This window comes from Eretmochelys imbricata, chromosome 15, assembly GCF_965152235.1.
Source record: "Eretmochelys imbricata isolate rEreImb1 chromosome 15, rEreImb1.hap1, whole genome shotgun sequence".
Taxonomy (NCBI): domain Eukaryota; kingdom Metazoa; phylum Chordata; order Testudines; family Cheloniidae; genus Eretmochelys; species Eretmochelys imbricata.
In genome coordinates this window covers 17,526,082-17,538,915 of record NC_135586.1, presented here as the reverse complement: position 1 = coordinate 17,538,915, position 12,834 = coordinate 17,526,082, and the positions used below count along the sequence as shown (strand labels likewise).

Genomic DNA, 12,834 nt, shown 5'->3' with positions numbered 1-12,834 from the left:
GCGTCTCTCTACTCTCAAGATGGCGCCTGCGTGTGTGGTGGAAGGGGGGAGGGTTATTTTAATCTTGTATTTTTAGGATTGGGGGATTTTATAAGCGCAAGGGGCGGATTCCATGGGAGAATCTGTGGGAAAGGGTGCAAAAAAATTGCTTTTTTCCCGCGGGCATTTTAGCTTCCCGGTGACGTCACGGAAGACACCCCCCCACCTTGAAGCCCGCCCCCGTTCGGTGTATGTGTGCCGCGTGAGGTGGGGACGGGTCGCGCGGGGAGATGGGCGGGAGGCGAGTGTAGCGGGGGGAGGGCCTGCGACTGAGGAGAGCGCAGGGCTCCCTCAAGCTCCCGGCGGAGCCTGAGCCGGCGCTCGCCGCATCGGCGCTTATTGGCCGCAGGAGCCGCGCCGAGATGCGGTGGCATCCTGGTGTGGTCCCGCGGGGCGCGGACGGGATGCCCCAGGCTAGTGTCTTGGTGCGCTGGATGCTGCATGGGTGGGTGAGGGTGCTGCCCTGGGGCCGGGGCGGGTCGGGATAGCGCTGCAGCCTGGTGGTGGCGGCGGCGGCGTTGCACCACGGGGTGAGGTGGCGGGGCGCGGTGATGGGCCCTTGCTGTGGCTCACGGGGGTGGGGGGGGTGGCGTGGTGGCTGTGCACTGTGGCACCCGGCCTCAAGTGGGGTGGGGCGGGGCGTGGTGATGGCCCTTAGCTGTGGCACGTCGGGGAGTGCGTGGTGATGGTGCAAGGCTAGTCTGGAGCGGAATGCTGCAGTGGCCTCACACCCTGTTGTGCGGGCACGGTGCTGTGCTTTGTGGTGGTGTGGCAATGGTATGGGGGAGGGCATGCTGGGGTGTGGTTGGAGTGGAGGGGCATGGCCATGATTACACATGCCCAGAGCTGGGCGCTGTGATGATGGAACCATGTTGTGGCATATTGGTGGCAGAGGCTGGGGGAGGGGGGGTGCACTGTGGCTCAAACTCCCAGTATTTTCTAACTTCAGCAAGTCCTCGTTCAAAGAGTATTAAATCTGTAAAACTGAAATCTTTACAGGACTGAAGAAATGATGGAAGGAAAGAGTAGTCTCTGTGGCCCTGAAGAAGAAAATACAGCCCCTTCGGTAGAAGCAGAAAATATAACTGAGGTGGAAATTAAGCAAGACAAGGGAGATAGTAGCCATGCAGAGAATACAGAAAATTGCCCTGATATGTACAGATATATCAAAGGAGATTTGTTTACATCGGAGATTTATAAAGTAGAAATTCAGAACCTTCCAAAATATATTGGCTTTAATGATGTAAAGAAATTTCTTGCCAAATATGGACTTAACCCTCATAAGATAAAACTTTTTGGGAAACAAACTTTTGCATTTGTGACATTTAAAAGTGAGGAGGAAAGGGACAAAGCTATGAAAGTCCTTCATGGAGTCATGTGGAAGAGCCGATATTTGAGTGTTAGGCTTGCAAAGCCTAAAGCTGATCCCATTGTAAAAAAGAGAAAGAAAGAAGGGGAGGACACTGAACAGAAAGAAGCAAAGCGTCCAGCTTTAGCAAAAGACAGTGAAGAGGAGCCTCTCAGTAAACAGATAGCAGATGTGGTGACCCCTTTGTGGAATATACCATATGAAGAACAGCTGACAAAGAAGAAGCAAGAGTGTGAACAAGTGCTGCAGAAACTGACAAAGTAATTCCTTTTTGTAATGGTACTTTAATAATGTTTATGAGCTTTAATGGAAATTTGTATTACTATAGCTAAAATCCAGTAAACTTTCTCTCTATTCCCTACACAAATATAACAGTATAAGTAAGTCTCTTTTAATATGTAAGAATGCTTTTCCTTAAATTACCACCTCAACCCCAGAGCTTGAAAATTACATTGGACTAATGTATAGGACTTCATATTTTTAGTACTTGATCTGCTTGAAAAGACCCTGCGAAATTAAGGAATGTGGTTTTAAGGAAAATTATTCCATAAGCCACCAAGGTTAAAAATGAAAATTTTATACCACTGAAAAGCTAGAATTAGCAGGTCCTCAGTGATATAAGGAATGAACTCTGATAGGTGTTGAGATGTAACTTTTCAGTCACATCATTCTGATGGTCTTCTATAAACCCCTCTACTCTAATTCTCACATTATTTAGTCTTTAAAGTATTACTCCTGTCCAAGAAAATATCTTAAATATAAAATTACAGTTTTATCTATGCCTTATTCTGTTACAAAATTATCCATATAAAGAAAACATTTAACCTTGATAGTCATTAGACACTTAAAAAAAATAAAAGCAGACAAGGTTATTTTTTCCCACCTCCATGCTTAAATACCCACCCAGGTCCCATCATCGTAAGATTATACTTTGCAGCAGCCATTATTTCACTTCAGCAGGACTGGATGAGACTCTCTCTACTTGTCAACTTTTATTCCTTAATTAGTCGGGGGGTCATTATAGAAAAATGCAAGGCTCTCCTGTTTCCCTTTTTACAATGATTCCAGCTGAGGGGTGACAGATCAGCCATTGCTTTATTCTGGAACTTTGTAGCTGTTTTATGTATTTATGTAGATTTTGAAATCTGCATTTAGTAGCAGTATGATGTAAATACTGTTTAGATTTCCCATTGACAAGACTCTTATGGAAGAATATCCTTCAGGTATTTAATAATTGATTTTCAGATAAGAAAAATAAAATTGGATGCCTGTAAATGGTCCTGTATTGTTTTGTATAACAGCCAGTTAACCTGATTCAGCTGTTTAAATGCATGTATTTATTGAAAGGCTTGTCTTCCGTAAATCTGTTAAACTTTTGCAGGGAAATAGGAAACAACAACAAAGCCCTGTTACCTTGGTTGTTTGTACAGAAGCAGAAGTATAATAAAATCTGTTGCCCAGTAGAGGGAGTGAAAGCATCACCATTACAGGTACCTCAAAATCTAACTTGTGGGTATGGAGTGATAATGTGTAATACACTCTAAAAGTAAACAAACTCTGTTGGTTTGAGGGATGGGGGACTATCTGATGGGCAATACTGTGGTAGCAAAAATATCTGTAGGTTGGTAAGTAAGTAGAAGCTTGTGCTTTACTACCTTTAACATAAATACTGTAATGGAACTACTAATCTAGGAGTAAAAAAAAAGCTCTAAACGAATTGAAACCTTACAAAAATTAAAAATATTGGATTGTGCCTTTTCTCCATAGGCTTGCTTACTATTCTGTAATGCAAATTCAGATTTTTTTCAAAGGAGTTTTGCATTTGTTACCCAGATATAGCAAAACCTCCTAACTATAACTCAGGTTCTTTCAACAATATCATTACTAGACCCTTCTTCAGAAATTAAAATTTCCATATGGGCTGAATTTGGTATTCTGGGTCTCAGGCCATCAATAAAGAAATAAATTCACTAACTAAACTTTAGTATTACAAAATTAAAATTTAAGACTAGTGCTACAACAGATGTTTCAGGACAGAAGCAGTTGATATGCAAGGTTCTATGTATATAGCTTAGGTAGTTTTATTTCTTCTTTTAAAATTTTAGACTGAATACCGCAACAAATGTGAATTTTTGATTGGAATGAGTTTAAATCAAGAAGACAAAACTGTGGGTTGTCGCCTTGGCAAATACAAGGGTGGAAGCTGTGCTGTAGTGGAACCATTTGACACTATTCACATTCCTGCTGTTGCCAAAAAGGTAGTGAAGGCTTTTCAAGACTACATAAGGTGAGAACTAAATTAGGCTGAATGGCTTACCCTGAAAGATTCATAGATACTAAGGTCAGAAGGGACCATTATGATCATCTAGTCCGACCTCCTGCGCAACGCAGGCCACAGAATCTCACCCATCAACTCCTGTGAAAAGGTTTTTGCCGTCTTAAATATTTTGAAATATGTACAAAATGAAACATTTTGAAGAGCTGGATGGTTATTTTGAGAACTGAAACTTAAGTAAATTGGTTCCATTCTGTAGCAACTCCTTTATACTTCGTTTTTACACATGGCTCATTATGTGTTATTTGTTTTATTTTATTTACTTTTATTGAGCTTTTTAAGTGTGTTCAGCACTACGCAATACATAGAGGAAGACCGTTACTGCCTTAAGGTATTTAGATCTAAGATGGACAGGCAGTACTAAATCAAAATATTAAATGGCCCAATCTCAAAATAGAGCAAATATTTTGTTTTAAAGTTTTCTTATGTTCTCATTGTAATTGGTCGATTAATGTTAAAAGGATTTACAGAGAAAAGAGTTTTAACAAGGAATTTGAATGACAGAGGGCAATAGTTTGGCATACAAGAAAATGGGGGACTCTTCCACATGTAAGATCAGCCTGAAGGAAGGCACAAAGATGAAAATATGAGACTCCTGAGTAAGGAACAGTTAGGAAAAGGGCAAAAAAAGTTTTTGAAGAAATGAAAATAGAGATGTGGGCAGAACCCTGAAGGTAAAAATGAGACGTTTGAAAGGGCAATGATGTGATCTGAATGTTGAGAAAGGAAGATACTTGTATCTGTATTTTTGATTAAGTAAAGAGTGTTAAGTGTGAATCATGAAAACCAGAGAGGAGGAAGAGGTTGAATTCATTAGGGGAGAGATGATCAAGGCCTGGATCTGAGTTTTAGCCTTAGGGTATTGCGATTGGGTGTATAGATGCTTCAAGGGACCTCCCTTGCAGTCTATGGGCAGGCTAACAACAACAGAGATAAAAGGCTGCAGCCCAGTCAGAACAGACAAAGCCACAGTGAAGGGGCTCCACAGAGTGAGACCTGAAGAAGTCATCCAGAGGAACCCTGTTCGTACAGAAGGGATCAGAGAAGATTACCAAGCAGGAGGTATGTTCAAGGCCCTGAATTAGGAAGCATCAAGAGATTTAAACGAACAAGCCACTGAACCACCCAGAGTCCCTGGGCTATGATACAGAGGAGAGAGCGGGTCTGGGTCCCCTACCACCTTTATACAGGTGGGTGTAGGACTGCTGAGAATCCCGAACTGAGTGGTAACAATAACAGAAATATTGGACTTTGGCTTTGTGTTCCTGTTTTAACTTAGTTTATTTCTGTCCTGTTGAAGAAAGAAGGGAAGAAACCCATAAAGGGGGTAGCACTGGAAAAGGGGTTAGGAGAAGCCCTGAGGCAAAGGGCCAAACTTCTGGGACTATCGAGCAATGGTCTGCTAAAGGGGTTGGAAGAACTTAGGGTAGAGTCAGACTCCTTTCAGTCCCAAAAGCGGAGAGACATAAGCAACCCAGCTAAAGGATTGGAGTTATAGATGAAGATTGATAGATATAGGTTCCGTCCCTGAACGAACTAAGCCAAACTGAGGCAGGGATAACCATAGTTCTGTGGCAGACCACCATAGGGTACTACAGGCCAGAGCTCCCTCAGTTACAGGTATATTTTGCAGATGTCAACAAGGGTCAAAACTAATCTTTTGATTTTAATAACAGCTTATTTTCTTCTACCTTATTGTATGGTGGAGTTTTTTACTTATGTGAATTATTAAATATTATACAGAATTTGCTCTTCTATTCAGTAACTGAACTTTTGAAAATTGCAGGTCAACCCCTTACTCTGTGTACAGCCTAGAAACCTACGAAGGTCACTGGAAACAACTCACAGTCCGCACCAACAAAAATGGTCATATCATGGCAATTGTTTATTTTAATCCTCAGGTACTGAAGCTTTATATAATATAAGAAAACCCTCTGAATGCAATGGACACTTGTTTAATGAATTAGCTGATTCTCAAGCAAAGTTCTCTGATAACAGTACTATATTACTTGTATTTAATCTGATAATTATTGGTGGGCCATGGTATATATGTTGTTCATAACTATTCTACCTCTTAATTACAAAGGCTATGGATTTTTTTAAAAGAAAGTTCAGTCAGTTTGTCTGAAAACTATAAATTATCTGAAGACTTTCTTCTTCATAGTCATGTCTCTGGGAAATGTTATTTTGTGCATGGAATCCCTGTGTGGGGCAGGGCTCTAAGATCTGACATATAAAAATTAGGTAAAGCATGACCATGTATTATGTATAAGAGTGTTACAGGTAGCAACATCTACAGTTAAGGTTGTGCTGTGCTGCTCATTAAAAGTCCCCCCCCCCCCTTTTTTTTTTTAGTTGCTTATAAGTTTACCATGCTTAAATGGTTTGGGCTGAAATTTTCTATGCCATATGTCTGCCTCAGACTGATTTGATTTTAAGTTTTAGCTAAAATGGTTCAGCTACTTCCAAGAACTAGTCTAGGGAAAAATGAGTTTTGCCCATGTTTAAAAAAAATAAATCTTAAAACCATTTCATTGAGATGCTCTAGAGTTGACGTGCTTTGGAGCAAAGGTTTGAGATTTGGCAGGAGGTTCACCCTGGTATCGGGAATGTGCCTTTTGTCATCTTTGATGATTTGCTCAAATTTGTCCAGTTTGCAAGCTTCTGAAAAATCTCAGTTCACATATGCTCTCACAGCTCCTGCATGTCACCTGGACTTAACATGTGCATCCCCACAGAGCTATTGAGCATTCTCTATCTTGGGGCAAACAGGACTTCTGTAATTGCTCCTCTTGCCCCATGCCACTGGTGCCCTAACGGCAGCGAGGAGCAGCCTGACTCGAATACACAGGGGTGAGGAAAATGTGGACTGAGGAAAGAAGTTAAGAGCAGGAGGCATGAGGGTGGGGGGAATGGTCAAGGTGGATGGAGGCAGAAGACTGGAGGGGCTGATGGGAAGGCGCTGACAACAGGAGCAGGCATAGGAGGGGTAGCAGATTGGAGCAGAAGGAGATGAGGCGGAAGAGTCTAATAACTAGAGTCCACTCCCCTACAGAATCTGGGAGAATGTACAGAGGAAGGTCTTGGGCCTTTTACATAGGCCAGGCTGGAATAAGGATGTCCCACTAGTTAATGCCATTTGTAGCCACATGACTCTTATAAAACCCAAGCTGTGTCTGTTTAATGTCCCATACAAAATAATACAGTAATTAGAGTCACTGTTTGATATCTTTTCCGTATATAAAATATTTGCTTCTCAATACACAAACAAATGAATAAAACTGAACAGAACAAATACTAAATTAAAGTGTTGGAAAATAACTAAACACACAATAATCTCATCTTCCTTTCAATGGAACTTCTAGAAATTAAGTAAAGAAGAGCTTGTTGACCTGAGAATCTCACTGGCAAAGTACTTTACAGAAGAAACTGGAAAGGACAGTGGGGTAACCTCTCTTTACTTTGTAGAGGAAGGGCAGAGGTAAGTTTTGTACCTGTAAAGGAAAGCTTAAGTGGCATTTCTCCTGTAACTACCACCCTGCATAGTAATTAATATAGAATGAATAGCAGTGTCATTATTATTTTATTGCTAAATTATTTACATTGTCCATGGAAGAGACTCCTAATATTTTATGGTCTTCTGCATTATAGCTTGTTTCTCTACTTGTGGATTAGGTGCCCTTTGTTTATTGGATAAAGGCAGTTAGAGCTTTGTATCTGGATAAACCTGGCCAGTTAGGGGCTGTCACAGGAGGGAGGATACCTTTTTAATTTTGTTGTGGAGAACCCAGGAAGAAATTTTCTGGGACACTTCTCCTGCTCTCCCCACCTCCTTCCTTTCTTGCCAGTTTCTGTCTGGTTTTGCTCTCTTCACCTCTGTCCTTCACAGTCTCTCTTCTTTTGCCTGAGGACCCCATTTTATTTTTCCAGAAACACTAAATGCCTCCTCTTCTGCCTCTATACCGTGGCAGATGTACCCTTTGAGAACAGAAATTGGACAGTAAAACACAACTTTTGGTCTTAAGATATTTTACAGCTTTCCTTAAAAACAGCCTGTGAATTGTTTTCATTTACAATATTGCAGTTTAAGGCTAAAAAGTAACTTTCTGAAGACTCTGAATTAAAGAATTTAAATGCAATTATAATTTAATCATTGCATTGATAGGTCTCATCCTGTTACAGTGAAGCACAGTAATTGTACAATATTGTAAAATCAGCTGTGTGTCCAACTAAATTATTCTTTAATAACTTTGCTAGGCTTCCTATGTGTGGTAATAGTGATGCCCAATTCTCACTAGTAAAAGTAGAAAATCAACATATGTAAGGTCAGAAACCAACATACTTTTGTTTTTAAAACTGTTGTGTGTGTCTGCGTGGATTAGGTTTTTTTTAAGGTCCCGTTAATGTGGTTGTAGTGTCCTCCTTCCTTCCCCCCCCTTGAATGTGTCTGTACTATAAGTGGCCATGGCTAAAACCTGCTGTAATGTGTTTGGTGGCTTTTTTCTTTCAGAAAATCACCCAATCGTGAAGACTTGCCCTTACAACATTTGGCTGGTGATAAGTACATATATGAAGAGCTTCTTGGTCTAAAGTTTAGAATTTCCCCCCATGCATTTTTCCAAGTAATGTTGGTATTGAATTTTTCTAAATTAAATTGTATTAGAGCTGAAGTAATAAGATGGATTGCTTAAATTACTGCATTAAGATTTTTAAACATTTTCTAACAGATTTTTTGGCTAAGAACAGTAAGATGGCTAATACTGCAGAAAAAATGCTGCCTGGACAAAGAGGCTGCAGAAATATACTGAGCGATCTAATCTCCATAATTACATAAATCTGACGTAGCTGAAAATATTTTTTAGTGGATGAATACCAGTTTTTGCTATATTAAATATTTAGTTCCAGCATTTTAGCTGAAGTGAATGTTTAATGGGTGGTTTTTTTTGTTTTTTTTTTTTTGTTTTTTTAACTACTTTGGTATCTGACACATTCTGTGTTAGCAAGCAGTCTGTGAATAGAACAGAAGAGAAGGTTACTCACCATGTGCAGTAACTGAAGTTCTTCAAGATGGTTGTCCCTGGGGTGCTCCACTTTAGGTGAATCTGTATCCTGCACCTACGATCGGAGAATTTGAGTAGCAGTGCCCGTTTGGGGCACACATGCGCTGTCCTTGTCTCACGCCATCTCTGGCGGTTACCTAGTGCTGTGTCACCAAACCCTTCTTGGTTCCTTTTCTGCCGCCCTTGGCTTTAGACTGAGTGATTGGCAGTGCCTCCGAGCTTGCCTTTATCTTAAAAATTAGATTTAACCTTAGTAGTTATAGAGCTCAGTTACTCAGTTTAGCTACCCTTCTCTTCCCCGTTTATTTTTATTTTTTTTTTAAAAAAATTCTTAATAGATTAGCTATTTTCTTTATTATTCCCAGTTACCCCTTAGTATAGTATACATATCCTCCCTCACGGGGGGAAACGTTATTCTTAGGGGCATGCCCAGATCTCCAGGTTTTAAATGCTGCCTAACTTGCCAGGCGTCAGTCCTGCTCTCTAACAGACACTTGTAGTGTGTCCTCTGTTTCAGCGAGACATTCGTTCTGCAAAAGTGTTCCATTGCCATACTCTTAAGACTCGTGCACCAGAAAAGCGAGGAACCTTAAGCTAAAACTTCTTCTGATGGAGAAGTCTCTGCACCCAGCTTCCGATCTAGGATTATGGTCTCCTCCTGGACATCGCTCTCCAGCGACAGCATCTGACAGACATTCCTTATCACCCTCATAGAGGAAAGAACACCATTCTAAAAAGGTGGCAAAAAAACTGGTACTGTGACAGCCAAAGACCCTAAGTGGGCAGGTTCGGAGAGGAGCAGCAGAGGGAAATTTACCCTCCCTTCCAAGGTAGTGCTGGAGCCACTCAAACATGCATCATGAAGCAGCTCAGAAGCACTGCTGTCTATGGCGCCACCTTCTGCCTCTATATCGCATAGTGTGCAATCATCAGTACTGAAAATCTCATTGGTGATGCCAACAACTTCCTCGGTACCACGACAGTTTCTCTAGCACAAAGACCTGCTAGTCTCTTCAGCACTGGAATCTCCTCAACTCATACTGATGTTACTCCAGCATGATCGGTACCATGTCAAGTTACACCACCATCCAGAACAGCTCCTCCCTTCTCCAGCAATGAGGAGGATGATGCGGAAGGGGAGATCTACTCATCATGCCACTTCTTGCCCATGCAGACAGCCACCAGATTGGGTCCACCAGAACATATTGAATACCACCCCATGACTGAAACGCATGGGTGGTATAGACATCCAAGGATATCACCACCAATGCCATTCCCGCCACAGTAGTTCAACTGGGATCCATGGGTGGCATACTGACAATGCTTCTCTAAGCCTTCCAGTACCCACGGGGGGGGAGCAAGAGAGACCCTTTCCCATCACCCTCAATACCTGGACCTGCTGATCCTTCGGAAGAGGTGGTTGAAGGACTGGAAGAGACTTCAGATCAGGAGATCACCTCAGCTACTAATTTCTCCTCCTCCTCTCCGGACGAAGCAGTCTTGTCCCCACCATCCACGACGGGTGATGATTTTAAACAATTCCAGGAGGAGTTTAAGGAGATTGTGGGCTCGTTAGAAATACCACTGGAAGAAGTTGCAGAGTCTCAACACAGGCTGTTGGACATTTTATAAACGTCAACTTCATTCAAGGTTGCTCTCCTTATAAACGAGGCACATAGATCCAGCCAAGACCATCTGGCAGACTCCAGCAACAATTCCACCCATTTGTAAAAGAGCAGACAAAAAAATACTACATTCCCTCCTAGGGAATGGGATTTTTTTTTTTTCTTCCAGATCCCACACCAAACTCTGGTGGTAAAGAAAAGGAGTACTTGTGGCACCTTAGAGACTAACCAATTTATCTGAGCATAAGCTTTCGTGAGCTACAGCTCACATCGGATGAAGTGAGCTGTAGCTCACGAAAGCTTATGCTCAGATAAATTGGTTAGTCTCTAAGGTGCCACAAGTACTCCTTTTCTTTTTGTGAATACAGACTAATCACGGCTGTTACTCTGAAACCTCTCTGGTGGTAGAGGATGTGAATGAATGGGGCAGACAACATCAATCCAGATGTACCCCATATCATAGGAACTGGAAGTGGTTAGACCTCTTTGGGCCTAAGACCTACTCAGCAGTGACCCTACAATTCAGAATTGCCAATTACGAGGTACTGATAGCCAAATGTGTAACCACTCAAATTATTTAAAAATGTCCAAATTTATTATCTATCTCCTTTAGGACAAAAAAGAGCAATTTAAAGCAGTCATCTTGGAGGGCCACCTTCTTGCTCAAACAGCCTTACAAGCCTCACTGGACTTGGCAGACACAGCGGCACAATCCATCGCTACATCCATAGTCATGCACCAGGCTTCCTGGCTCCACCTTTCTGGGTTCCCCAAAGAGATACAGTCTACAGTGGAGGATCTCCCATTTGAGGGACTGAAGCTGTTCACAGCTAAGACCAAGTCGCTTCACACCCTAAAAGATTCCAGGGTGACTCTTTGGTTTTTAGGCATCTCTACACCTACATAGAGATAGAAGCAAGGGAAATATTACTCATGGCAACGAACAAGATCTGTGCCATACGTACAACCACCGAGGTAATATGACCCACAGAAACGTAGACAGAGGGCTACAAGGAGTAGACCACTCCCATCTCAGCCATACCAGCAATCCCGCTCGAAGCAGCAATTTTGAGGGTTTGGTTGAGGACCCGAGATGCCTCCCCCGTTTTCAAGTGCTGGAGCCACTTACAACCGTCCATCCTTTTGGAGACCGTCTGACCCCATTCCACCCATCGTGGCAGAGCATCATGTCAGACAAATAGGTATTAGAAATAGAGACTGGCTATTCAGTCCAATTACTCTCCATCTCACTATGCAGGTTTGTCAGTCTAGTCAGTCTGATCACTACAGCACAAACCAGCCCATAGACATTGGCCAGGACCTGCCTCCAACTATTAGGCATCAGCCCACAATTTCACAGAGCACTGTGCAATAGAGCAGAACTCAACGTCAGATGCTCTGCTGAGACCTACCGTTTTATCATCCTTCACAAATTCAACTCTGAAGCCCTTTCCTCCCAATGAGGGGCACTGCTCTACAATCACCTAAAGTAGAGCACCCACAGAGACACTCGAAGAAGAAGGGACTGTTACTCATCCAGTGTAGTAATTGAGGTTTTTCGAGGTGGTTGTCCCTGCGAGTGCTCCACTATCCACCCTTCTCCCATCTACTTCGGAATTTCCTGCAGGGACTCTGCGGTAGAGAAGGAACTGGGGTGTGGGGGGGGGAGGTTGGTCTCAAAGCGCTATGTAAACATCAGAGATAACGTGAGATAGGGACAGCACATGTGCGACCCAAACGGGCACTGCTACTGAAAATTCTCCACTTGCAAGGTGCAGGGATGCAGATTCACCACAGGGACGCTCCTTGAAGTAGTAGAGTTGCCAGTTGGGAAATACACTACAAATGTTGTATTTCAAATAATTTTCTTCCAGCAAACACTTAAGCCTCAACAAATGCTTGTCTGAAAACACAAAAGAGGTAATGTTCGTTTAACAAAACATTTGGAGGAGAGGGGAAATAAAGTGAGTGCTAGCATTAGGAGAAGGAGAATATTCTTCACCTTAGTTTGCATGTAACTTCCTTGAGAAATTGGGAATGACACATGTGCTTTAAGGAGATCTTATAGTTGTGTTTTTATTCCTCACTTGAGATCTTAAGCTATTAAGTTCTTACCTTCTTCTTAATGTAGACCATTTTTGTAGGTTAGAGGTACTGACTTGGACAACTTCTTTCCTGACCCTCCAGTCCTGATTCCATACCTACACTTGGTTACAGGAAAAGTAATATTAAGGCAGGCAGCATTAATGAGACAAGGTGAAAATAAATTCACTTTGTGATGGATGTAGTTGCATGGGTATGTCCTCCTATTTCTGTATGTGGAGTATTTTTTTTGTTTTGTTTGTTTCCTCTCCCTGGGTAGGAATTGCCATTTAACACAGATTTGTCCCTTCATTGCCTGCAGTT

General features: G+C 42.1%; 1 protein-coding gene across 14 annotated transcripts in view; it reads left to right on the top strand.

The window, feature by feature from the left end:
- Positions 1-12: 12 nt before the first annotated feature.
- The window catches only part of TRMT2A (tRNA methyltransferase 2A), a 36,068-nt gene continuing 23,246 nt past the window's right edge, over positions 13-12,834 (top strand). For 9 of the 14 annotated variants that reach the window (XM_077835428.1, XM_077835424.1, XM_077835423.1 and 6 more), the window contains exons 1-7: positions 13-246; positions 1,039-1,668; positions 2,790-2,898; positions 3,514-3,695; positions 5,530-5,644; positions 7,109-7,224; positions 8,254-8,374. In XM_077835428.1, the coding sequence (XP_077691554.1) occupies positions 113-246; positions 1,039-1,668; positions 2,790-2,898; positions 3,514-3,695; positions 5,530-5,644; positions 7,109-7,224; positions 8,254-8,374 (1,407 nt within the window). In that variant the 5' untranslated portion in view covers positions 13-112. Of the gene's footprint in view, positions 247-308; positions 485-1,038; positions 1,669-2,789; positions 2,899-3,513; positions 3,696-5,529; positions 5,645-7,108; positions 7,225-8,253; positions 8,375-12,834 lie in introns of those variants that run through there. The other 5 variants (XM_077835417.1, XM_077835422.1, XM_077835418.1 and 2 more) reach the window with 4 other exon arrangements.